The sequence below is a fragment of the Aspergillus chevalieri genome, chromosome 1 (assembly GCF_016861735.1).
Source record: "Aspergillus chevalieri M1 DNA, chromosome 1, nearly complete sequence".
Taxonomy (NCBI): domain Eukaryota; kingdom Fungi; phylum Ascomycota; class Eurotiomycetes; order Eurotiales; family Aspergillaceae; genus Aspergillus; species Aspergillus chevalieri.
The window spans coordinates 5,354,352-5,381,289 of NC_057362.1; the positions used below are offsets into that span (position 1 = coordinate 5,354,352).

General features: G+C 49.5%; 7 protein-coding genes across 7 annotated transcripts; 4 read left to right on the forward strand and 3 right to left on the reverse strand.

Moving 5' to 3' along the window:
- Positions 1-559: 559 nt before the first annotated feature.
- Positions 560-1,162, reverse strand: ACHE_11861A (FAM207/SLX9 family protein; the record flags this gene model as incomplete). Its single annotated transcript, XM_043276476.1, has 2 exons — positions 560-1,099; positions 1,160-1,162. The coding sequence occupies 2 exons, from the start codon at positions 1,160-1,162 to the stop codon at positions 560-562; spliced, it is 543 nt and encodes a 180-aa protein (XP_043132980.1).
- Positions 1,163-1,745: 583 nt separating this feature from the next.
- On the forward strand, positions 1,746-3,405 carry GPD1_1 (glycerol-3-phosphate dehydrogenase family protein; the record flags this gene model as incomplete). The annotated part of the gene is made up of 3 exons (XM_043276477.1): positions 1,746-2,107; positions 2,172-3,295; positions 3,350-3,405. 3 exons carry the CDS (start codon positions 1,746-1,748, stop codon positions 3,403-3,405), a joined length of 1,542 nt encoding a protein of 513 aa, XP_043132981.1.
- A 2,231-nt stretch (positions 3,406-5,636) lies between these two features.
- ACHE_11862S (putative DUF221 domain protein) lies at positions 5,637-7,616 on the forward strand (the record flags this gene model as incomplete). The annotated part of the gene is made up of 1 exon (XM_043276478.1): positions 5,637-7,616. The coding sequence occupies one exon, from the start codon at positions 5,637-5,639 to the stop codon at positions 7,614-7,616; it is 1,980 nt and encodes a 659-aa protein (XP_043132982.1).
- A 1,765-nt stretch (positions 7,617-9,381) lies between these two features.
- Positions 9,382-11,715, forward strand: ACHE_11863S (F-box protein; the record flags this gene model as incomplete). Its single annotated transcript, XM_043276479.1, has 1 exon — positions 9,382-11,715. One exon carries the CDS (start codon positions 9,382-9,384, stop codon positions 11,713-11,715), a length of 2,334 nt encoding a protein of 777 aa, XP_043132983.1.
- A 378-nt stretch (positions 11,716-12,093) lies between these two features.
- AMT16 (3-deoxy-7-phosphoheptulonate synthase) lies at positions 12,094-13,372 on the reverse strand (the record flags this gene model as incomplete). The annotated part of the gene is made up of 4 exons (XM_043276480.1): positions 12,094-12,245; positions 12,298-13,203; positions 13,256-13,310; positions 13,367-13,372. 4 exons carry the CDS (start codon positions 13,370-13,372, stop codon positions 12,094-12,096), a joined length of 1,119 nt encoding a protein of 372 aa, XP_043132984.1.
- A 5,219-nt stretch (positions 13,373-18,591) lies between these two features.
- ACHE_11865A (uncharacterized protein) lies at positions 18,592-21,249 on the reverse strand (the record flags this gene model as incomplete). The annotated part of the gene is made up of 3 exons (XM_043276481.1): positions 18,592-18,702; positions 18,744-21,135; positions 21,188-21,249. The coding sequence occupies 3 exons, from the start codon at positions 21,247-21,249 to the stop codon at positions 18,592-18,594; spliced, it is 2,565 nt and encodes an 854-aa protein (XP_043132985.1).
- Positions 21,250-24,899: 3,650 nt separating this feature from the next.
- ACHE_11866S (Zn(II)2Cys6 transcription factor) lies at positions 24,900-26,767 on the forward strand (the record flags this gene model as incomplete). The annotated part of the gene is made up of 4 exons (XM_043276482.1): positions 24,900-25,286; positions 25,343-25,756; positions 25,841-25,987; positions 26,042-26,767. The coding sequence occupies 4 exons, from the start codon at positions 24,900-24,902 to the stop codon at positions 26,765-26,767; spliced, it is 1,674 nt and encodes a 557-aa protein (XP_043132986.1).
- Positions 26,768-26,938: the final 171 nt, after the last annotated feature.

Consider the following 26,938-nt stretch of genomic DNA (forward strand, 5'->3'; position numbering starts at 1 on the left):
CGTACATGAATGCATCCTGAGCGGAGACCCCGCGGCCGTAAGGATGACCAAATGAAACTGAAGCAGACCCGCCAATTGTTTGCTGAATAGAGAAGGTGGGCAAAACGGGGAGAATGGTCAATGTCCGGCAATGTCTCGGAGAAATAATAATAGACATGCATTGCATGATGGTTTTGGCATTTCTCATTTCAAATCATGCACTATGGATCGTATGATTTTGGTATTGATATTGGTACTGACAGTCAATTCGACATGATTGAGGTTTCACTACCCTTCTGACACGAGGAGTGTGAACTAGGCCGGTATTCAATCCTCATGGCCTGAGACTATAGCTCAGCGGTCCGGGAATAGTCCGACAACTATACACAGTAGACACACTGAATGGCTGTCACACATGCCGAGGTGCTCAAGGCATGGCAGAGGGCGCATGACAGCGTAGCCCTTGCAACTATACGAGATACCCAGGCAACCTGATATAACACACAGACATACCAGGGGGTAACCTAAACTATTATGGTGACTTGCAGTATTACATCTCACAAGCACCGCCGCCAGCTATTCATTTGTTTGCTTTGAACACGGGCTGCTGCTCCATGGTCTGCGAGATAAAGCTGCGCAGGGCTGCCCATCTGTTCGAGGTTCCATTTGCCTCTGCAGCCGTACTACTGGTTCCTTCTGTTGTTGCTGGCGCTGGCGCTTCCTGGCTAGTGTCCATGGCCGTCATCTGCGCCATGTTTCTGGCAAACCGATCGCGTTCCAATTTCTCCAGCTTCTGTCTGCGCTTCTCGGCCCCTGGCTTGTGCTTCAAGGTCTTCTGCTTGATGATGTTGACTTGATTATTGGGATCCTGCTGCTGCTCTTCGGTATCTGCGTCGGGGAGCGCGTCCGCTAGAGAATCCAAAGTCGCAAGTTTCTTCGATGCGCGTCGCTTTTTGGGGGCTTTCTTCGAACTCTTCTCGATCTTGGAGATGAAACTGGAATGCTTGATGGTGCGCTTGTCTTTCTTCGAGGTGCGAAAGTCGTCGCTAAAGAGACCATCGTTGGACTTGGTTGAGGGAACGGCGCCTCGACCACTGGCCTTCTTCATTATACTAGGCGCCTTTTGATGCGACAATTAGCAACTTCATCAATGCCGGGCCACCATCACGGCGAAACTTACCATGTTATGCGTACCAGCCACCTTCCGATTCAGACAGACTTTGAAAGATACGGACCAGAGTGAACCGACAGATTTCGCAGCTGGTCCCGAACGAGTAATTTTAGCGAAGCCTTCCCACTTACCGGAAACGTTATGACCCAGAATTCTGCCACTCCTAGTGGCCAGACTAGGCCCGAAACAGACTAGTGGCCGTCCACTCGTGGAGCCTCTTACCTCACCGCCCGCATCCGGCCGTTTTCGTCATATTTTCGTTGGTTGGAGAAGAACGGTTAACAGTGGAGGGGAGAGCATGAGGGAATGAGGAAATGAGCCAACAACGGGGAGTCGCCCGCCGGGATTGACGTTATCTGCATCATCGGTGTCTGGTTTAGCTTTGATTACTGTGGTTCCGGCTAACCTGTGAGGACTCCGGTGTATCTTGAGAATAACTACAGGCCCACATTCACGGGTATCAAACCCGCTACCAGCACTCTTGTTACATCATTGAGCCACTTGGAGAGGCCCTTTATCCCTCAATTCCATTACAGGACTCTCCCTCAGCTACTCCGAGTAGGAACATTGTCGCCCTTCTCATTTGTCAGAGTGGATGCGGTGCGCAATTAACCGGACAGCCATTCCTCTGTCGTGTGCCACCTTGAGCGCTGGCGGCGTTATTTTTCAACTGCCTCGGTCCCCCGTCTTTTCGTCCTCTCCACGTTCCCTAACCTCTGCATCTCTCTCTCCGAGAAGTACTCGATCGTCCTCCCAAACTCTCCCGTTACGATTTTCGCCGAAGCCAATCCTTCTGGGCCCGTTTAAATTACTTCGCCCTGTCGCTCCGGCTCCATTCTCTTCCTCCAACAACTCGTCCTTATCTCTTGATTCTGCATATACGTCGACCTTCAATATGAGTTCTGTTTCCCACTACCTGCGCAAGCACAAGGTGACCGTGGTCGGTTCTGGTAACTGGTATGCATGCAACTGAGAATGGGTCAGCACAGAGAGAATAAGAAAAAAAAATTAACTGTTGCAGGGGCTGTGCCATCGCCAAGATCGTCGCCGAAAACACTGCTAGCAACCCCTCGCTGTTTGAGCAGGATGTCCAGATGTGGGTGTTCGAGGAGAAGGTCGAGGTCCCCAAGGACTCTCGTCACTACGACCCTTCGTCGCCGTTGTGCCAGGGTCAGCAGAACTTGACCGATGTGATCAATCAGACCCACGAGAACATCAAGTATCTCCCTGGTGTCACTCTGCCGTCCAACCTGAAGGCCAACCCCTCGATTGTGGATGCAGTCAAGGACAGCACTATCCTGGTCTTCAACCTTCCTCACCAGTTCATCGTCAGGACCTGCGAGCAGATCAAGGGCAAGATTCTGCCCTACGCCCGTGGTATCTCGTGTATCAAGGGTGTTGACGTGAACGAGGAAGGTGCTCACCTCTTCTCCGAGACCATTGGCAACACCCTGGGCATCTACTGCGGTGCTCTTTCCGGTGCCAACATTGCCAACGAGGTTGCTCGTGAGAAGTGGTCCGAGTCGACCATTGGATACGATACCCCGCATCTGGACTCCAAGGCTCCCGCGCCCTCTGAGTCGTCCACCGCGGACGTTGTGCACTTTGAGCACAAGGACGTCTCCGGTCAATACTCCAAGATCAAGCTCCAGCCCTTGCCCAACGAGTTCCCCCCCGTTGACCACGAGACTCTCAAGACTCTCTTCCACCGTCCCTACTTCCACATCCGTGTGAACAGCGATGTTGCCGGTGTTTCTCTCGCAGGTGCTCTGAAGAACATCGTCGCTCTTGCTGCAGGATGGGTTGACGGTCTGGGCTGGGGTGACAACGCCAAGGCCGCCATCATGCGCGTTGGTCTTCTGGAGATGGTCAAGTTCGGTGAGCGGTTCTTCGGAGCCACCATCGACAACCGGACGTTCACCGATGAGAGCGCGGGTGTTGCCGATCTCATCACCAGCTGCAGCTCTGGCCGTAACTTCCGTTGTGCCAAGCTCAGCGTGCAGAGGAAGCAGCACATCAGCGAGATCGAGAAGACTGAGCTCAACGGCCAGTCGCTCCAGGGAACCCTGACTGCCATTGAGGTCAACCATTTCCTCAAGAAGCAGGGCGCGGAGTCTGACTTCCCCTTGTTCACAGCCTGCTACCGTAAGTCACCTAAGTCCCCCTTTACAAAATACGACAATTGCTAACTCCTCATAGACATCCTCCAGGGTACTATGCAGCCGGAGGTTATTCCTTCGTACATTGAGCGGTAAATTGACATTCCAGCCGTTTCCTTTCCTTTTTTTTTTTGTTTTTGCTTTTGTTAATTCAGGCGACCTTTTTCTTCCGTTTTCGTTTTCTACAGCAAACCTCAAGCGGAATCACAAAAGCCGAACGGAACCAGCGGGGTGAACTCCAGATTATAGAGCGGTTCGCAGTTATCATGATGATGTCGAAATGTCGTATTCCCTTTTCGTTTTCCGTTTTTAGAACGTGTCGGCAGGCTTTGGGACCGGGCATGGATCACGTTACGTACATAAACAGCAATAGATGGATGAAATGATTATAGATGCGCAGAACTTGGATTTCTGGCGTGGTCTACCATGGTTACTTTGAGCAAGCTCTCGATCCGGCATTTATTTCCTCGGTCTTGGATCCTTTTACGCCAATGAATCATAGAATTATTCTCCGGTTTCATGCGGTCTGCCGGTCATTCATAACATTGTTATCGCATGGTCATGATAACTCGAGAACCGGACAGACGCAGCGTAGTCACCTGGTAAGTATACCAGTACAGAATCTACTAACCTGCTTCAGCCTCGTAGGGCCGCTTGCAGGTATACCGGAGCTTTCTGCAAGACCAACGGCCAAGATGGAATTTCGGCACGAGGCAGTCACTTCTCCAATCTCCACCTGACGTTTGCAAGTGGTTTTGGAGATGCCTTCGATACCCCGCATTTATTGACCTTATCACATTTTCGTCTCCGGCTGCCAGAAGGTTTGGGATTTCAATCGGCTGGCGAGAGGCTTAACCCAACTATTATGCAGCATTCGAGACCGAAAGGCACCCCGGGAGATCGCTTTTTGAACCTGCATTCCATTTGCCGCCCGTCCGGAAAAGCGTATTGCCAGCTGCGCGAAGAATTCCCATGTTTGTCAACAGGGGGAGTGGACGGTTATCAGAGGTTGTACAGAGATGTACCTGTAGTCACTGCAGGCCAGAACATGTGGTACTGTAGAGCGTAGCATTTAGTCCTCTGTACTCAGCATGATTCAAGCACAATTTGACAGTGAAGACCCAATGCAATATGACCGCATGATGCAGCTATATTACTCGTCCAGGCACAGTACTGAGTACAATTTGCTGAGTAACTCACCCACCGTTCGTACTTCTGCCACCCTAAATATGTATGTAAATGTTTAGTCCAGCAAAGAATGCAATTCCACTGCTTTATCTTCAGGTTAAATCCTGTGGAATGCTGAAACAACGAACACACCGTCTCTCCGCTGACTCAGCAATGCACAACTCATCACGTCTAACTTTTTGGGGATCAGGTGGACGAAGAAATTCTCGCGGCGGGTATGTACCTCATCTGCCTCACTTTACCAGGGCAGCAGATGCTCTTGCATTCTCATTGTGTCTAATAATTCCTTAAGACACCGACATTTACTACTCTGTGTTTCCTGTCTTCCAGCTGTCATCCGCCCCTGACGTCAGTTCTGTTGACTTGACCCAAGCCTAACGACTCTCTCTGGAAGAGATCGTCCCGCCTCTCATGCTGTGATAACGAAAAAAAGCAACGATAAGGAGAATAATCCCATTGCGACCTCCGAAGAATCGGCTCACGTTGTGCGTGATACCTGATGTCCCTTGCTGAATCCGCCGCGACGGCGGTGCGTATCGTCGCGTCGAGTACGGCCACCGCAGGGGGTGTGCACGAGCCGTGGCGGGATCAGATGAAGAGTCAACGCGATCTGTACACGCAATTGGTGATAAGTAGTGTGCTGGGATTGGGTGCTTTTTTGTCGTTTTGTGTATGTTGGTTTTGTCAAAAGAGGGTGGTGATAAGGTCATAGGATGCTAATGGGGATTAGATATTACGGCCAAGATGGACGGAGTTGTATGCGGCTCGGAGACGGCAGCGCAATTCTGCATCTCACTTGCCAGAATTGCCTGATAACTTTTTTGGTTGGATACCGGTCCTTTATCGGATCACGGATGAACAGGTGTTGGAGTCTGCGGGTATGGATGCTTATGTGGTGAGTGCATCTCAGTATCTAAGGTTTACGGAGCACGTTTAATCATAGTTTATACGCGCAGTTCTTATCGTTCTTCAAATTCGCCATCCGGTTCCTGTCGACCCTCTTCGTTTTCGCCGTTGCTATCATCCTCCCGATTCACTATACATACGGCGGCAAGAAAGGTATCCCAGGATCGGATAACGGGGATGGGGGTAATGATGATAAGAAGAAAAAGGTGCTGTCTGATCCGAATTACCTATCAATGTATGTGATTTTCGCATACATCTTCAGCGGGTTGGCAATCTACTTGCTTCTGCAAGAGACGAACAAGGTCATCCGTACCCGTCAAAGGTATCTCGGAAGTCAGACCAGCACCACAGATCGGACGATTCGTCTCTCAGGGATTCCGAAGGAAATGAGATCGGAGGACAATATCAAGGAGTTTATCGAAGGCCTACAAATCGGAAAGGTCGAGAACGTCACCCTGTGTCGTGACTGGCGTGAATTGGATGGCTTGATCGATGAGCGACTTAGCGTACTGCGGAATCTCGAACGGGCGTGGACCAAATATCTGGGATACAAGCGACCAAGCAGAGGTAATGGGGACGTTATGCCCCTGACATGGCAACAGGCAGGTGGCTCCAGCTTGATTTTGGACGACGACAATGAGCGGACCCAACTTCTACCGGACAGTGCTCGAGAACGCACTACTAATAGGAAGCGGCCGACAGAGCGTATCTGGTATGGCCCGCTAAACCTGCGCTACCGCAATATCGATGCGATTGATTACTTTGAAGAAAAGCTGCGAAATCTGGACGATACGATTCTGACTGCCCGTCGCAAGAAGTATAAGCCAACTGGACTGGCATTCGTGACTATGGAGTCTATCGCCGCCTCGCAGATGGTTGTCCAGGCGATTCTCGATCCCCATCCGATGCAACTGTTCGCCAGACTTGCTCCTGCGCCGGCTGATGTCGTGTGGAAGAATACGTATGTGTCGCGTGCGAGACGGATGATGCAGTCGTGGTCCATCACGATAGTCATTGCGTTCTTCACAATCTTCTGGTCGGTGCTTTTGATTCCCGTCGCCTATTTGCTGGAATTGGAGACTCTGCATAAGGTGTTCCCTCAGCTGGCGGATGCTCTTGCTCGGAACCCGTTGGCCAAGTCACTGGTCCAAACTGGTCTCCCTACCTTGGCTTTGTCGCTGTTGACAGTTGCCGTGCCGTATTTGTATACCTGGCTTTCTCATCATCAGGGTATGATGTCCGGTGGAGATATTGAGTTGTCGGTGATCTCGAAGAACTTCTTCTTCTCGTTCTTCAACCTTTTCCTCGTTTTCACTGTCTTCGGTACTGCGTCGACTTTCTACGGCTTCTGGGAGAATCTCCGTGATGCGTTCAAGGATGCCACGACCATTGCGTTTGCGTTGGCCAGATCACTGGAATCATTTGCTCCGTTCTACATCAATTTCTTGGCCTTGCAGAGTCTGGGCTTGTTTCCATTCCGGCTTCTCGAATTTGGCAGCGTTGCCATGTATCCAATCAACTTTTTCTATGCCAAAACACCACGGGAGTATGCTGAACTGACGACGCCGCCCACGTTCAGCTATGGGTTTTCCATTCCACAGACAATTTTCATCCTGATCATCTGTGTGGTGTACAGTGTTTTCCCGAGCTCATGGCTCATTTGTCTGTTCGGACTGGTATATTTCACAATCGGCAAGTTCATTTACAAATACCAGCTCCTGTACGCAATGGACCACCAGCAACATTCGACCGGACGCGCCTGGCCCATGATCTGCAGCCGCGTATTCGTGGGCTTGATGGTCTTCCAGCTCGCAGTGATCGGTGTGCTCGCCCTGAGCAAAGCCGTCACTCGCTCGTTGCTCCTCGTGCCCTTGCTCGGCGGAACCGTCTGGTTCTCATACTGGTTCAGCCGGTCCTATGAACCATTGATGAAATTCATCGCTCTGAAAAGCATCGACCGAAACCGCCCAGGAGGCGGAGATATCTCTCCCTCGCCGTCTGCTACTTTCTCGCCCCCGTCGGGTCTTGAGCGTGATGCACTGCCTATTCGTGTCGGTGGACAGGAGTTGGGTTTGAAATTGAGTAAATATGTGAACCCGAGTTTGATTCTGCCGCTGCATGATGCGTGGCTGCCGGGACGGAGTGCGGCGCCGGACTTTTCGGGGGCTTTTGCGGGTTATGAGGCGACGAATGGAAGTAGTGAATCTGTTTGATGGCCTGAGCATGGTTTCAAACGGACTTCGATTATGTTGGCCCCATTCTTTTGTTACGTTTCTTTTTCTTTCTATTTTTTCCACGAGACCCCTAACTTGACATGACGATATAGCGCTGATTGATGATATACGACCACGACCACGATACCACCCAGCTCTTTGATCTTGCATTTGTTTACTGTTATGCTTCGATTGTTCTGAATAGACCTAGCGATGCCGTTATGCTCTTTAGTTTCTCGATTTCTGACTGTTATCATTTAGCTCGTTCTGCTAAGCTATAGAAGTCATGCAAATTGAAGGATTACTCATGTACAATGATCTGACTTGCGTAGAAGTGCTGCCTCAAATTCCAGGCACCGCGTAACATGAGCCTCCCATTCACCACGACATCCAACGGCAAAAATACCAAAAAGCCCAGGCCAGACAGCAACAGACGACAGCAAATACGCACACTACTGCAGCTCTCCTGCATCCGGCTCCAACTCTGTCGTCAGTTCGCATCCGACCGTTTCCTTTCGTCGCATTCCTCGGTTATACCTATTTTGTTATTGACTGGGATTAACCAGCGGGCTATGATTTGCTGGAGGGCATCTCCCTGCTGATCTGAGTTGGTCTGAATGCCGGGATGGCATAAGAACCTAAGTCTGACGCTGGGTGATTTGTTAGTGCTAGAAGGTTCCCGTTGCCCCTCAGACCGACCCCATCTTGCCCGCGATATCATCGGTCTTGCACGCTTGCAGAAGGAATAAAGGTACTACTGGACGATTGAAGAGACGATAAAAAAAGGAAACAGGGCTTAATTTCGCGCAGAATCTTTCCTCCTGTCATTCCGTACGCATTCGGAACCAATGATGTGGATGGCCGGATATGTCAAGTCTGGGTCTGGTTCTCCTCGCCGGTGGATCAACCAACGCATCTGAACGAATGATGGAGGATTCTGGACGGTAAGGAAGGCGTTGACCCTGGGAATGGGCGCCATTCGTGTCCCTGGCCTCGGGATGTCGACGCCACGGCGCCACGGATAGAGGATGGCCCCGGAGTGCAGAAGTCGGAGGCAAATCCAAGAGAAGAAAAGGACAAAAAGACTTGCATATTCTTCTCTGCTTTCCTCATGCACCCGAATTGATTAGATTCCTTCTTTCTTCATTTGTTTCGCTTCTAGCGGTGAAGCATATATTTCTCCAATTCCCATTCTTTTGTTCTATCCAATCGCTTTCTGATAGAGGCGCTGGCACGTCGACCATCTGCATCTGCATTGCTACTTGTCCGGCGTCCACTACGCTACTTTGCCCCATTCTTTGGCAGAGCAGAGTATCCGCTGGCCAGCTCATTCAAAGAGGCCTGATCGGATAAACAAATAGACAGGAATTGAGGTAACAACGCCTCCCCGAAGCAATGGAATAGCCACCACCACAATTCCATCATCCTATGCTGGAGACCGGCATCCGGCGAGCAGCACTCAATGCCTTTCTCACCCACTCTCTCCACATATTTCCTGGTTTGATCTCAGCTGATCAGTGTTTATAATTATTGTTTCATGAAGTTTCCATCCGTTTTACTTCCACGATTCAGTTGATCCTTTCCTTAGTCCGTTCTTCCGTTCTCGCGACTCCACAGTCTGACGTTACCGGCCGAATCCGCTCGCTTCGCTTCGCTTACAGCAATCTCTACCTATCTACAAAGTACAAACTGATTGAAACGACCATTCGAATGAGTTGAATCGACATCTTCATATGTTTACTCTGCTCCGATCTACACTTTCACAATGCCGTCCTTGTGGCCCTCGCACCCCGGACTAAGCTGTATGCCTGAGAAAGGTTTCAGCTGGAACGAGTCGACCGTGAGTGATTCGGCATCGGATTCCTCTGAAATGTCGAACCCCGTCGATACTCGCGCAGCACCAGAGATCCCTCCAGCGGTGGCCAAGCGGCTGCTCGATTTCGTTCCAACCCAGACCCATTCTTCGCTACGCTTGACATGTAAGTCATGGTCTCGAGCTGTCGACACGGCGAAACCCGTCTCACGACCTGCTGGAAATATTGTTCCGCCTGAGATTCTGCTGCAGATCTTCTACATGTTGAATCCTCGGGATTTTGACAATGCCCGGCGGATTTGCTCGCAATGGATGCGGATTAGCTTGGATCAGCGTCTACTGGAGAGTATGCTGAAGCGAGCTGGCTGGTGGGATGCATGGCAGCGGGATTTCCAGATGCAGCGTCCACCTGCTTCGCCTGCTGAGGAGGAAAGTTTAGTGTGGAGGATGAGCAAGCGTTTCTCCACGGAGTGTCTGCTGTCCGGCCGGAAGTTGAATGTCGAGAAGCCTGGCTTCTTGACTACTGGTGTTATTGACTTCTCGAAGCTCTCTCCGCAACATCGGTCTCAGAGCGCGCGAAGCGCGCAGCGTCCGTCTGAGACAACCGATTACTTTAGCAGGGATGTTACGGCTACATCGAAGTTCAATGTCAGCACCTGCGGGAACTATTTGTTAGTGACTTCCGGGTGTATGATCTATGTCTACCGCTTGCTCGCCAAGAAGGCTGGCCTGTTGGAGTCGATGTCGTTAGCGGACGTTAGCGATAAGGATATCGCGCTTGTCGCTAGCATTCCTTGTCCGGATGGTGTGGTATCGGCTACCATTGACACGAGCGCACCCAAGTTTGTCATTGCTGCATTGCTGCATGACCGCGTCGGAATGGTCTGCGACCTTATTACGCCTGAGAACCAGGAAGCAGTCGACGAATCTGTACGAAATGATAGGATTGATGCTTCACAACACTATTTTCACGACGTGTGTTCCCCCGAAGATCCCCCGCGCAGCGTATCTATCTGCCCCGGCCGTCGCTGCGTCGCATTCGGCGGCGGAACAGGCATCGAACTGCGCTGGGTCGACGAACTATCCAGGCAAGACTGCCGCAAGCACTTCCCCATGACCCAACCATCCGAGATCCTCCACTTCCTCCCCAATCGTGCAGACACACCTGAAGAGCTCCGCCTCGTCTCCTCCTTAGCCGGCCCCGGCGTATCAGGTTGCCAATGCCACAGCGAAACCCAACAACCCTGCCAACTCCACCTAGCAGCAGATGTCCACTCCCTAACTAGCCTCGACCCCCGAGACAAGCAGAACCTCAGCCTCGTCCGCGCAACGCACTGCCACCACTACCGCGCAATCCCTATAAACGACGGTCTACACATCCTCTTCATCGAGCCGCGCACGGGATTCCTCTGCATAGGCTCCGACTCGCCTATCGGCGGTCCTTCAAATCTAACCCGCGCCCTCGTCTGCGCACCTCCATTTGATCACGAACACCCCGAAACGGTCCCCACGCCTACCGTCTTCGCAGCAGGCTCAGACCTCTCCTGGGGCCTCCGCGTCGTCGCAGCCTACAAAGACCGTCTAGTCCTCTACTCCGTCCCGCTCGACGTCTTCAACGTCATCCGCAAAGAACGCGAGGTGCAATCGCTAGGTGTAATGGGCGACTCCGACCTCGCGCGCGATTGGTTCCTAGATGGTGAACGATCCTCAAAGCGTCGTGGAAGTCTCGTCCCCAATCAAAACGGTGACTGGGAGTTTCTGCTTAGTGTCAGCTACCGCCCCACAGCAATGATGTGGCCGCTTAAGATCTACGGGAAAGAAATCGGACGGATGGACAACGTCGTCGAACTCGCATTGCAGTCGTCCCACGGCGGTGCGCGCGTATGGGCCTTCGGGGCATCGGGCGAAACCAACATCATCGACGTGGATACCTTCACCTCTCCCGCACAAAGACCAACAGACGTCCCCTGCAAATCCCTCTCCATCGACGAAGACGGCAGCGTCGAGAATGCACAGTTCGTCAATCGATCTGAGGAATCGGGCCTGTTCTCCCCGCGGTCTCCGCGGGCGGAGTTCCTGAATGACTTCCGAGGCCAGCACTCGACTGCTGCGCAGCTGCATCATGCCATGGCGGGTTTGAATATGGGTCATGCAGCGACCCAGCCCGCTATTCAGGCGGCCGGTGCGGCGTCGCGACGGCGCCCGTCGTATGCGGCGTGTATTGTTGGGTTTAATATTCCTGAGCTTGGGGCGAGGGAGGGGCGGTGGGTTGAGAACGAAGCTTGATGATAGTTACGATTTTGGTATATAGCATGATTTTCTGTTTTGATTGTTCTGGTGTAGATGTTACGACGGTGGCAGACATGTCTGCTCTATGATGTTTATTTGGAAATACCCCCTCACTTTATTGTCCACTGATCTGTTTGAAAATATGCAATTGGACTCTCCGCTCTGTTGAATACTAGAATTTACAAAACTATGAATCATGAATCATGATAATATCCAATTATCTATTTCATACTAAATCTCCAAAACCAGTTTAACATTCATAACTTTTCCCAACCAAGCGTTCAGACATTATTCGTAGACTCCGAAGTAAGAGAACACGCGCCGCTCATAGAAAAGACGACAAAACCGAAAACAGAACACACGGGAATCGTTAGCTTAGTTACCGGTCAATTTCTGTCTGCGGGCGCGGACGGCCTGCGCGAGACCCTCGAGCGTCGATTCGGTGTCTTCCCAGCCGATGCAGGCATCGGTGATACTGACGCCGTACTTGAGGCCGGACTTGCCCTCGGGCGGGACCTTCTGGTTGCCTGTGAATTGTGAGTATGTAGCCTCCTCTATGCGCAGTCTTGGGGTACGTACCCTCGTTGATGTTGCTCTCGATCATAACACCCATGATAGCAGTCTCACCGGCGGCAATCTGCTCGCCAAGAACAGCAGCGACCTTGGGCTGGTTCTTGTGGTTTTTCTCCGAGTTACCGTGGCTACAGTCGACCATGAGACGGGCGGGGAGACCCTTGGCCTCGAGCTTCTTCTTGGCGTCCTGGATGCTCGCAGCGTCGTAGTTGGTGCCCTTCTTGCCTCCACGCAGAATCACGAAGCAGTCAGGGTTACCCACGGTGCCGACGATGGCGGCGACACCGGGCTTGGTGACGGAGAGGAAGTGGTGGGGGTTCTTAACGGAGCCGATAGCGTCGACAGCGACGTCCAGAGTGCCGTCCGTGCCGTTCTTGAAGCCGACGGGGAAGGACAGGCCAGAGGCCAATTCACGGTGGACCTGGGACTCGGTCGTGCGAGCACCAACAGCACCAACGGACAGACAGTCGGCCAAGAACTGAGGCGAGATGGTATCCAACATCTCGCTAGCAATGGGCATGCCCTTGTTGGTCAAGTCGACGAACATCTGACGCGACGTGCGCAGACCCTTGTTGATCTTGAAGCTGTTGTCGAGATCCGGGTCGTTGATAAGGCCCTTCCAGCCGACAGTGGTACGCGGCTTCTCGAGGTACGAGCGCATCACAACCAAGAGCTCATCCTTGTATTTCTCCTTCAGCTTCAGAAGCTTGTCGCAGTATTCGAGGGCCATGGCGGGGTCGTGGATCGAGCAGGGTCCAATGACGACGAGGAGACGGTGCTTGTCGGTGTCTGTGCCCTGGACGACGGCAATGGCCTCCTCACGGCCTTGCATTACCGTCTGGCGCGAAGTCTCTGTCAATGCGATCTCATGTTGCAGGAGGTTGGGGGGAGTCAGAGGGTTGTATCCGCGGACTATTGCTGTCAGTCATTGGACTGCAATTGAATGGCATTGAAGTATACGCACTGCGCGAGTCTTCCAGATGGCTCTGGTTGCCCACATTGGGGTTCTCAATGAAGAACTGTGCAATTGAGTCAGTATCCAGACAACTAGCAGGCGATTTTGTCATTGACTCACAGACATGGCGGCGGGGTTGAGATAAGGCGGCAATAGAGTAGAAATGAAGAGAAGGAGACAACAGTGGCAGAGGGATGATTGATATAGCCAGAGAAAAGTGGGAGGATATTAGTGACCCAAAAAGATCTTGAAGAAGACGAAGAAAAAAGGAGAGAAGGTATGAGAATAGAGGTCGTTTGCAACTTTTTGGAGAGCTGCGATTTCGGGCCGACGAGTCACAGTCCACCAATCGGTCATCAGGCACGTGATTCCGGTGAGCCGGAGCCTATCAATAGAACAACCCTAAAGTGAATCGATCATTACTATTCACCGTACGAGAGTCTAGCTGTTTGTTTGCCCCTGCCGTTATGAAGTAAGCAAATGTTTTAAGATAGGACATCCCGTTTTAGATGCTATCTTTCAAAACCGCGGATATCACCCCAAGACTGACTACCAAGCTCGTCAATCAAGCAGATTCGAAAGAACAAAAAGGTCCTCACCCTGTAATATAAAGGAACCGGGCCATCAATGTGCTTCGTGGTTTAAACGGTCTTCTGAAGCAGGGTTCCGGATAGCTCAAAAGCGAAATCAGGGGTTGAATATTTTGCGACTAATGAGGTCTATATAAAGGAGACTAGTTTAAACGAAGAGGTATTTGCTCATCAAACGTATATGCGCGTACACAGCTGATTGAGTGCTTACCTCATGAAAACGGGCAAGCCCTGACGGAGTAGCCGAGTCGGTATCGGCTGGTTGATATAGAGAAAGAAAGGACAAAAAGGAAAAGGAACGCTGAAAAAGAAATGACAGAAAGGAAACTGGCTAAGCGGACATACTGGACTGGGAAGACTGAAGAGCGAAGTTGATTCATTAATGTGGACTTGATGTACGAAGTCTGCCCGAAACTGGCATAACAATCATCTGAGCGGTATCCTGAGGCATACCACTACACCAGGCGCTAGTTAAGTTAGTTATGAAATCCGCCTCGCTCAGCCTTGGGATCGGCAGTCCAAAGGAATTACTTAACCCGGGCTCTTCACTCTCTCAACATCATCTCTCCATCAATTATCACTCCATCAACGACCTCGAAAGACAAACAAGAAGGAAGAATGGGCTTAAATAGCACCAGCAAACATTTTCTTCGCAAGTTCAAATCTCTGAGTCTTCATCGCCGAAAAGAATCGCCCAGTCCCCACACTCCGTTATGTGACCTGCCACTAGAACTAGTCGAACTAGTGGCCTCCTCGTTGCAGCCATCCGATTTGGGGGCTTTACGAATGACATGTAAAGCCATCTATGGAAAAGCATCCTCTGTGTTTTGGAGGGTCTTCTTGCAAAGCATCAAGACTGATTTGTCCTCTGCCAATCTGAGAGAACTAGAGGCGATCTCAAGGGATGCTCAACTACGGTGTTATGTGAATCATATGGTTTTTACAGGTTTTGATGAATGCCTTGAAAATCTTGGAGAAGGATACAAGTGGGGTTTACATCGCCATCAGTCTGGCCATCTTGTCAATCTCCAGGAACATCCCGCTGTGAAACAACTATGCAGCATTCTCTGCCAACTGGTCAACTGCAAGTCATTCGAGATCTATGCTGTTATCACCAAGGTTAGAGATCAGTCAGATAATGACAATTTCAGACCAACAGACTCAATCACAACACTCCTGGACATTGTTGCAAGTACCCATCATCCTGTCACTGCACTTATAGTCAATTTCATGGATGAATTTAACTATGCTCCAGACCCTCAGCGACTGCAAGTTTCAGACAAGGACCAATTTATTGCAGTTGGGCAGCACCTTGAAGAGTTAAAGCTGATATATACACTTGAGCATGGCATTGTTCGTGATTGGACATTCAATATACTCCTTCACGCCCCCAATCTTCACATGCTGCATCTCAAGAACCATGGTCTGAGTGGCTACACAGAGCTTATCCATCGTCTTGCATCAGTAGATGGCCCATGGTCACAATTACAGGAACTTGAACTAGAAAGTATCCCAGTATCGATTGAAGACCTAATGGTTCTACTCCAGAGATGCCGACATAGCCTCCGGGTTCTCAAGATAAATACTATGCGGATGTATGCGAATGTTCAAGACATAAAACGAATGTTCCAGACTCTCAGCAGCTTTCCAGCACTAGAGTCAGTTTCATTTGATAATTTTACACTTGGTGTGGTCCGGAGGGATTGTTTCATCCACTTCCCTGTGGTTACTGAGAATCCTTTTGTCGATGAGTTGCAAGGCACAAAGTTTGAGTTTGCATCCAATAATACGCGTGGGTGGCCGAGGGTTTTTCGTGTGGCTTACTCAGGTCCAAAGATGGATGTTGCTTTGGATATTCTTGCAAGGACAGTGGATGACGCTCCTGCTAGCATATCATAGTATAAAAAAGAGATAATAAAAGGGCAGCAAGGGCAAATATCACCACCAGCGTTGCCGATTCGCCTTTTGGCCTGCATTAGACAGGGAACAGTTGGTGCTCAAGTCTTGTTTCGTTCTACAGTTTGACTTTTGAGCCAAATTGTTTTTAATATCTTGGCCTTTCATATATAAGGTGTTCAATGCTTAACAAGATTGGTATTATAGTATAACTAATACTAGTTAGTATTTGAGTTTCCGTAGCTATCTTCTATATGATTAGTTTTCCGCGCAGGTATCAGAGCAAACTATGCAAGACCAATTAAATCACCAGGAAACCAACGGATTTCCGTCAAAAGACGCTGCTAGAAACCAATGAACAGCTATCAAAATCAAAGAGAGGACTACAAACCGTTTTCAATTCTTCCAATGAGCCAGTGGACATCACCGCAGAGAGAACTTCAATAGCAGCTGAGCAACTCCGTCAGCTATTAAGATTGTCAGTACCAACAAGGATCCTCATCCTTCACATATTTCTGCATCAGCTCCATCATCGCCCGCGCAATAGGAGCCAAATCGTTCGCTTGAACCACCTCTGACATCGAGAATAGAACATATTGCTGTTGCATAAATGCTATGGCCTAATACATGCCCCTGGGCGCCTTGAAATTGCTGCTGTATCCCTATCACCCTGGAATCCAGTTTCAATGCATCCCAGAACGTTAACCAGTCAATGGCAGGATTAACCAAACATAGCCCGTATTGCTCAAAGCGAGGTGTGAAATCAGCGTTATGATCATGAGAGCACGAGAGCATAAGAGTCGTCACAAGTGGCAATATAACACTTTGTAAATTCAACATTACTCCCAGTCACTTCTTCGGCAAACATATTAGAAAATATGGGAGTGGAAAGTGATTGTAAGATATGATACAATTTCTAATACTATCAAAATTTATCAACAAAACTGTATGGAATCCTACTCATAAGAAGCCATCTCTGCTGATGCAATTGATCCTGCGTGACGTCCACTTCGACAGCCAGTTCATGATGCACGATTTCATGACCATCACGTCACTGTCATTGGTCTGAAGTTGTATCAGCTCGGCCACTGAATGAATAAAACAGATTAGTAAGCTATGAGGCATGTCCACTGTAGGTCGAGCATACCAACTGTTGAGGGCGAGTTCTGACTCGAAAATACATCCTTGACATTCTTATCCTGGTGGCCACAGGTGTTGTTCGTCTCTGGACCTTTCTCAGACACTGTCGAGCTGTTTTCTACTGGACAAGCCTCCTCAACTTGATATCAAATTCTGCGAACTGCCGTTGTACACCCACTGGATGAGACCCTCAGGGCTTGAAACTATTGGGAGGTTCCTGGCGTACCACTCCGGGTGGGAATGTTCGCCATCTTGGGGGCACATGGTTTAGACGGAATGAGACGAGTCGTAGGTGAAAGGCGTGCTGGAGCTGAAGGGCCTTGGTACGGCTTCCAACGAGAGGTAGGAAAGGCATGTAAGCGCGGTTTAGGTGGAGAAGGTTGATAGCAGAAATTGATATTCTCAAAACTGTCATTCATTGTTTAAAACGGACTTTAAGAGAATCGAAAATGAGAGGTAGAAAATGGAAAGGGAAGTGATGATGGTATGGGAAGGGTCGACAATCTCAGATGGAAAGATAGGATTTTATAGCCCAAGGCACAAACATCATGCAATAGACCAGGCATAATGGCACACAGTCCACAGACCACAAAATCCGTCAACCCGTATGCTGATCGGTGCAAAATAAAAACAGTGACAGGGCCATTTACATTCATAGTCACAAGTTCACCTCGGTACCGCCCTATCAATAAGCGGAAAATCCAACAGTAGAGATACGCAACCAAACAACACAGGATCCGCCAGGATAAATTAGTACTTGTATAGAATATATTATTAATCTCAGTTATGACAATATTTATGCAACGAATGTTTAAAGCAAATATGACAACTCCCATTATACACCACTGCAAAGTCGTTCTTGGATGCGTCTGTCATTTTCTTCAAGTCGTCGGATGAGATCTTGACACAAATCGCTGTGCTGTTTCCTGACCGACTGCATCTGCTGTCTATATAGCTCGATTCGCTCTTCGTGTGCCTTGAAGAGTTGATCCATCACTTGATGGCAACCCTGCTGGTAAGAGTCCAATACTTGGCTGATTGTGCCCTTTTCGTGTTCAAGCTGGTGCGTGAGGCGCTGCATGGGAGAAGGCGTAAGAAAATGAAGTTTCAAGAATATTTGTATGTATCTTCTGACGTACCTCACTTGTATAAAGCAGCAATTCATGCGTAGTCTTCTGCATAGCCTCAAGAGATGCTTGCCAATTTGCTTTGCATGGGCCTTCTTCAACCTGTATACCCAACTGCATCGGTCCTTGAGGTATTTGGATAGTAGTGGCTGATGACAGTCCTCGCGATGCTGTGTCAACACTTTCCGCTCTATGTGTTGGTATTCCTGATACTGAATATGGTGTGATCATGCTTTCGACATGTTGGTCTAAGTTCTTTGCCAGTTGTCCTCGTGTATTATCATCAGGGAGACAAAGTCCCCTGCTAGAAAAGTGCCGCGCTTCATTAGCATCGCCAGTAAGTATCGTGGCCGAACGAAAGTCCAACCGGCTTCCTTTGAAGCTGCCAACATTTATTTCCGGTGATGAACTGCTGCTGGTACTAACAGACGCAGAAGAATCAAGTGAGTCATCATCAGAATCCCCGTGGTATCCAGATCTAGCGTCTTCGAGTGAGTGTCGCCATTGTTCCAACCTCAAACGTCGGACTCTCGTCGCTTGAGAATGATGATTTTTACTGGCGTGTCGCGGCACAAGTCGCGGGCTTCCATTCTCATCGACTATGCTTTTCTTTTGACTCGATGCCGGCAAAATCATGCGGCTTGGCCCCTCTGGGGTGGTCGTCTGTTCGCTCAACTTTCCCCCCATTTGCTCCAGCACTGATCTGGACTGTGAATCCGACAATGGGAATGTTGACCTTTCTACTATGGAGGCACTCGAACTGCTGTCAATATTGCTTTGTCTGCTCGTCCTATCTGGCTCAACCGCATCTTCTAGCTGGTGCAACCTCTCATCTCCCGAAGTAGCAAAGGTCGTTTGAGACTTTTTATTTGGGTTTTCCTCGGTAGTACTCTGGGTAGCGGCTCTCTTCCTGCTGCGCGCTAAGAGTCTTTCCTCTGGTTCACTCTGGGCATCGTCTCTGTTTCCGTCTGTCACTGTCTCCGCCGGAGTATCATGTGCACGGTCTCTGATCGACACAGAAAGTCGTCCAATCTCATCCTCCTGTGAGAGAAACAGAGCCTGAAAGTCACCAATTCCTTGAAGCTTATCGGATTCACTCTGCTGGATTTCGTACTCATTGGGCAACTCGAGTCCCTGCTCAGGAAGGGATCCTTCCATAAGAGCTTTCTCATCGTGAACAGGAGAGAAGCGAGAGTCCTGATTGATCCAAAACTCTGTCTGCTGTGGAGATGTTTGAGATACCATCACCCTGTCTGTAGAGGGCTGCTCGTTGGAATCCATATGCAGGTTACCTGCACCGGCTTCTTCTCTTCCCTGCCCAGCACCATTTGTAGCGTCTGCCTGTGCACTCCGCTTGACACAAGTATCTTCCAATGGGCTCCTACTGCCTTGCACCCCTGATGGCAACTGATCCATCCTGACAGCAAAAGAAATATTGTCAGGTTTGGCTGCCAGTCCAAAAGTGTCCTCTTTGTCTTCATGATTATGTGGTCGAGAACCTGCGTTATTTCCGGCACCGGTACTTCCATTCGTATCATTTGTCGTCTTCTCGGCCTCGTCGCCAGTTGATGTTCCCTCGTTGCCGTTCTCAACATTTGGTTCCTTCGTCTGCAAAGGTAGACGCGGCGTCCTTCCCCTTCTATTGACGCTTGCCACTTTCTTCTTTGCTGACCGCTTGCCTTTCGCCAATGATGGTGCTGCTCGGGCCTTCCGTTTTTTCTGTGCTGAGTTTGGCCTTTTGCTGAAGATGCTGGTATCACCGGGGGACGGCGACGAAACGGATGTCAGTTGAGAATTATTTTGCACTACTCTCGCTGCCTCCTCATCATCTTCGGTTGGTCTGAGGTCTTCCTCCCAGTCGACTGCACGCTTGGAGCGAGAAGTATAAATTTTCTTGCTGGGACGTCCCATGCGAGGAAACAACAGAGACTCCTGGGTGTTTGGTATTGCTCGTCGATCCTTTCTATTGCTCAACGCCCTTCCCCTTGGACTGCGCCTGAGAGGTTGCTTCTTTTGAGTTCCACGTCTATTGGGCACACCGGAACGCTTTGGTTGCGACCTTTTCGATGCTGCATCTGCTGTCTCAGGTTCCGTGATATGCTCCGCTGGATTGGCCTCTGCTATGGGACTCGTGACATGTTCTTTTGGAGAATCCCTAGCATCGTATGCGAAGGAAATCTTCTTCCCTGGGCTCTTGTCTCCGTGCTCTTGATTAGTAGGAATCTCATTTTCGCTAAGTGCCGCTGCTAATGTCTCAACGTCTTCAATCGCCATTTGTGAACTCTCCGGCTTTGATGCCTCTCGGGTCAAATCTGACATAGCACGCAGCTCATGTGACCCCACATTTGACGCTTCCGCGATTGATTCGCCGCGAGAACCATGGTCTTTATTGGCAGATGAGCCCACCTCGTGATTAAAACACTGAGACGAACTATCGCGACATTGACTGGACTTTGTTGCCACTTCCTCTGCTGTGTCTAGAGCCACCATAGTTGACGAGACCCTCCGGGTAGCTCGACCCTGCTTCTGAGCTTTGCTTCTGGCGTCAGTAAGCACGTCCCGCAATCCACTCAAGTCTTTATCAGAGACAATAGAGATGCTGGCTTTGCTGAGCAGCTGTCTTCCATTCAGCAGCACGCCACCAGTCGCTTCAAACTCCAAGCTCGCGGCGTCGCTTGGTCCCCTTCTCCTTTTCGGAACATGATGGACGGGTTCTGAGATATACTGCACTGGAATTTCAATGTAGTCGCTGTCGGGAAATATGAATATAACGGAATCCGAAGTGGACAGCGCAAGTATCGCAGGACCCGAGTATGTCTGAGAACCAATTGCGACGGAACCAATGAGGTGACAGGAGCTTTGCTTGATGGTTCCAGATCTCTCATTCCTCGAACTTACTCTTGCCTCCCTTGATTCATAGTGCTCCACCTCGTTGGTATAAGAATGGAAAGACTGGATCCAATCATTGGGATATTTCCGCAGGCATTCGAAGAAAATACTTCTATATTTCAGTTCGCGAGACTTCCAGAGGTGCCGTTCATTAGTGCCCGTAGAGCGTAGACTGCGGATTATATCACCGGCAAAGAACTTCAACGCGGCGTCTTTCTCATGGCAGAAAATAGAGACAATCCTAGGGCTAAGAATGCGTCAGCAAAGCTGTATGTTTACCGAGATCATTTCAGGCTTACCAGTAGTTTGCTAAATCTTTTGCCTGAAGTATAGGTGAGCCTGTCTCGCTGGACTCGGTCATGAGCGCGACTATCAACTTTCCAGCCTAGAAGCTGTGAGCGTAGTCAGACAGAAGGTTGGATCCGCGCTTACCAGTCGTCGACACTGAATGGCCCGTCCTTTGTCGAAGAATATGCAGAATAATACAGTGATAAGCTTATATCGAATTAACGGCATATGGTCACTGGAAGATAGGGGCACCTGGTTGGCTTGGGTCGGTCCATCCTGGTGAAGTCAGACTAAGCCTCCCCAAGAGCGGAAAGTCATGGGATCGAACCAGCAAAAGATGCAGTCCACTTTGCTGCTCAATTACATTATCTGAATTGAGCAGCACGTATGCTAACAGTCGAAGAGAGTCCCTGTGAAGAATATCACGAATCCGTTCTCGGTTCTGATCAACGGTCGATACCAGACGAGTGAGTTGCTGAGAGTCGGCGGTAAAGTCACAGCGTAAAAGGGCATCAGATATATAATTGGGAAAGCTATCATGAGAATTAAAAATCAGCAAAGAAATAGAAATCGGCAAAGCAAGGAATTGGATATCACATCACTCGCGAGGCGGCCTGGTGCTGCCTATCGTCCAAAGTTATATCTCCTAGCATGGAAACCAACTCTGAGACGTCAGACTTTTTCTGTCCCCATTCTCCTTCTATAGAAGAACCCATTTTGCTGCTATAGTGGATGATACTTGTAAACAGAGAAGTCTGGGCGGGGAAGGTCCTTTGCCCATCACATGATAACAATACCTCTGCTCATGGCTGACTCACCAGCCCTCACAACATACATTGATACGACCATTTGCCATCGTCGCACACGCAGAACTAATAAACCCAGTCCTAGCTACAGGTTTTGTTCAAGGCTAATTACTCTCGTAAGGCGACAAAGAACGTGTGTCCGTCGCCCTTGATACCTACCACTAAAATACTCCCTAACATATAATCAGCCCTACCCCAAGGGCATCTACAGCTGGCGGCTTGGGGCGAGGAAAAGGATCAGAGAGACTATAGAAGGGGGGTGTTACCTCAGGAACTCATAGGGTCAAGAGGCTGCAGAGTAGCTGCTGGCCTCGGGTTCATGAAATATAGTCTGTCATAGCTTTAGGGTTCGATATAGACAATAAACTTGATTAAATAATAATAATAATAACATATAATTTGCACCTTAATTGCTGTAGGAACGACAGCGCCGAGTCAATCAGTTGGCAATGGAGATTGGAAGTCATGACAGCGAAGCTCACAATAATCAACCCTCAACCCATTGAAATCAATATGCTCTTTCTTCCGGGCGCCTATAGTCTTCCACAGCTCAGCAACTCTCTGGTAACGGTCATTTTCGGATTCTTTTCTGGTGGAAGCTTTCGGTTGGAGAGGATGGCACAGAATAAAGGAACTATGCAGGCGCTCCTTCTGAACAAACGGTCCTCGGGCATTCTTGCGGTGGCCGTAGATTGGGAGCGAGGGAGATTTTGTGGGAAAGTGGGAGCAGAGTAGCAATGACAGCTCTATTTAATTCACTGAACGAAAGATCACATATTACAGCAAGCATAATCCACTTTACTAGAGCAATACCAGATGGGTATCAAATTATACAATTGCTCTTCGCTGGATCATTTTGCACGTGAAGCCACGCATTTCCCTTTTTATACGTTGAGAATAATTTCATCCAGCGAGGTTGGTGACCGAATTTGGTTGAGACTCCAGGACATACGGTTCAAAATGTAGAAATTGCCCCAGCAATGAACATTATAAAATAGCGCTTGGGGTCGTACATGATGGGATAAGCTATCCCCTAGATCCATTCCACGGGTAAGTTCCTAGCCCACGCTATCTTCCGTAGCCCATTCATCCCCATAGTCCATTTCTTCAGGGTCGGTTGTCCGTTCTTCGGGGACGTCAACGAGCATTTCATAAACCTTGTCTTGTATGACTGGTCTCGTAAACGACAGACAAGTCCATATTGCACGGAGATATATGACGTTTTGGTAAGCAGGTTAAACACCAAGATGGTCAATCAACAGCGTTAAGTTTCTAAGTCCCACTGGGCCTTAACTATGAAGGTGTGGGTGTTCTTCCTTCCTGCTACAAGAGTACAAGGGGTGCCTATTCACTGTGCTTTTTCTATGGATACCTCGCAATTGGGACAGGGACCTTCGTCAGCGTTCCATATTGTCCGGACAATCTGTCATCGTATCACGGAGGATTCAGGGCTTTGCGATGTATATAGCGGCAATGCATGCTCAAGAGCTAGCACTAGCCTCGGCAGCACATAATGCAACAAACCGCTTTTATTAGGCCATGAAACTTACTTTCGAAAAGAAAGATCAGCGGGCACACTTCGGCGCAGTTGCTGGACGTAGCAAAGACATCTCTTCGTTGGGGAATCACCAAACTTCCAGTTGTGAATAAAGGACAACCCGCTAGGTCGAGCCTAGCTTTTCCAACTGCCCTCTGCCACGTGCTAATTCTAGCTTCTGATCAGTCGCAACCCATCAGTGATGTGCCCAGGCAAGAAGCTGGTACCGCCATCTTTGTCTTGTATCCAGTGGTATTAATTTAAACGGGTTGTCGCTGTAAGTTGGCGGTATTAGGGGCCTTGTGCTGCCTGGCTAAGCCGTGAATGTGCTGACATGCGTCGGAGCTACTACGAGTCTCGTTAGCATAAAGTTGAAATGAGTTTCAACGAGCCATAAAACCTACCCGGAAACAAAGACGATATATAACCCTCCTCAAAATTTCCGAAATCTACGTCGGAACAAGGTATTCCTCCTTTTTGGAGAATTGCCAAGGTCCAATTCATGATCATGGAGGAGTCTTCGATCTACGAGATCAAAGCTTACTCTCCCAATGACTTCTCGCCATGATCCCATTCTCTCCCACTCACACTCGGCTAGGGGCCCACCTAGGAAGAAAACAGCGCCATACTATTCCGTGTGGATACATGCGCATTGGTATATGTAAGCACCAATGCCATTTTTACGATCAAGGCCTCGATTGGTGGATCTTTGGCAATCTGTTATACGGATAAAGCACCCTTTGGTTCAAGAGCATATATAAAAAGGAAAACGGTGTATTATACTCCGGTCTATTGTCACGTTGGCAATCATGGTGTTGTAAGAGCGGATTATGTCATAGCTCAACAAGTTGCCAACTAGCGCATTCATTTTCCCCGTCTGCTCTCAGTTTTTTGCCTGGGGACCAGCCCATGTCTTGTCCATTAATGCTTATTTTATATCCTCACAGAAGTTTCAGAAAGCTGCTTCTCACCATTCTACACCCACTTCTTGCCCGGCTTGCTTTTGACCAACTCTTTGATCTTGCCTGGTTGTGAGGATTTGTACGGCAATGCCCTAGGCTGCTCAGCCCAGGCCAATGACTTGACCGCACCACCCACATAGAAGTCTGGTTGATGACTTCATCCATGATCAGTCCCTGTATTTAGAATGTACTACCATTGCCAATATGTTATTCCTCCCTCCATTAAATCTCACACCTGAACCCATACAGTTAGACTCCAGAGGTTGATTATGCTATCAGAAGCGGTGAGAGCAGGTAATCCACACAACGCGGCCGTACTATCCGCATCACGCTGAATGTTGAGCATCGCGCATGTCATATGATTGACTTTATAGAGAAACTGGGACAACCAGAATCTCCCTGGTTTCTGCTGTAGAAGATGGAAAGACTTCCTATCAAGGCTCATCAGGCTTGTGGCCCTTGCAAGAAACACAAACGCAAGTGCGACAAAGGCTTGCCAGCGTGTGGTCTCTGTGCCCGGACTGAGCGCACTTGCGAGTATGATGGGACCCCTAGGCCACCTCCCTCTGCGGAAGAGTTCGCAGCCCTGCAAGCCAGAATGACGGAACTCGAAGATCGCCTGAGTAATACTTGCGGAAGTTCTGCTTTCGTTGCCAGCCCCGCTCCGACCTCCAGCAGCTCAACAACATGGACCGACCACATGCGCAGCACCACCACCCGATTTCCGTCCGCCCTGTTCCTAGATGCTGACTGCTACGAGTGGGCCAAAATGAAGATACCGAGATCAGCAGCTACGATTCCAATGGTATGTCTCTCTGTCATCAAAAGGATACGTCCAGAGTGGCTAATTTGACGGGTCAGGACGTTCTCACGATCCTCAACCAAGGGAATGGGATCCTGGAGATTTCTCAATTTTATTTCAATACGATCCATCGCTGGATGCCCATTATCTCCAAGAAGCGAATAGATCTTGGCATCCCGTTTCGAGATGGCGGGCCGGATCTGGCTATATTGTTTCTTGCGATGAAGCTGGTAACCACACCTCCTGAGCTGACAGGAAGCGTGTACGGGACTATTCGAGAATTCTTTCGGGCTCTTGAAGCAGATAACGTGGTATCGCTACGCTGTCTCCAGGCTATGATTCTGGTCGCTCTCTACGAATACAGCCACTCCATCTACCCCGCTGCATGGATGACGGTTGGGGCCTGCTCACGGTATGCGGATATCATTCGGCTCTCGCCTTCTGGACAGTGCTTGAGCGCCATAGGGAGTAATGTATGTTTATTTATATTTGTCTGAACGCGATGCAAGCATGTCTGGCGTGTTGCTGACGCTGTGATCTCTTGTTTCTCGGAGTAGACTACGTGGACTGAGTTGGAAGAGCGACGACGTATCTGGTGGGCTATCTTTATTCTTGACCGAGTAATATCACTCGGCAGCAGGCGGAGATTCTCCTGCCCAGAACCGGCAGAAGCCGACGTCCTGCCAGCGAATGATGTTGCATGGGTAAAAGTCCATGTCATTCTCATATGAATTATTATTGACACGCCTTTCCCTTAGAATTCAGGTGACGTGTCCGGGGTCTTACATTGTGCTGTTTCAATTCCCTTTTCAGTCCCGCAGTCGCCCTTTGCCCGTCTATGTCAGTCCGCCATATGCATCGGTCGAGCAATGGAATGCAGGCGTGCTTCCCAACAGCTCCGCACGGAGGAGAGAACTACAATGGTCACCGCCCTCACCGAGGATTTATGTGCCTTTAGTGTTGTACTCGAGGAAAATACACCATCCTTTCCGGATGTAGAAGAATATCTAAGTCTTCTTGCCCCTCGCTGCCTCGTCTGGTCTGCCCTGTTCTTGCTTCTCGACAACTACTGTTGCCCGGAAAAATTAGGCAACGAGCCAGGTTATCCACTCTCAGGAAGTGCCAAAATGCCAGAAGAACAGTTTTTACAAGTCGATGCAACACTTGTCGTGCGAAGTATAAGCGATCAAGCGCACAATGCGGCCTTGAAAATTATGGAGACACTGGAGGGTTGTCTACAGGCTCAGGATCAGTTGGCCAGAGTTAGCCCTTTTGCGCTCGACGCGCTGTACTGCGCGATGGCGACATTTCATTGGGTGCTTCGGGAAGCCGGCGATGAGATGATCAAAGTCAGCCTTGAGAACATTATGCAGTGCTTGCGAAGGTTAGGTGAAGGGTGGCCGTTAGCTCTAGAGTATCTTGCCCTTGAGAAGGTGTATGCTAATGCTACAGCGGACGAGACATCTATAGACATGTCTGCATAGAAACTCTCTCGCATTACATGTCCATCGTCGCTACTGGTGGAAAAAAAAATGCGTAACAGAAATAGGACATCATATTCTTTCTCATACAAATTGATGTATCTTTGCCGTCTCCACCAGGTCCCTTGGGGAGAGCCAAGATCTATAGTGCCATGATTGAAAACCAGAAATAAA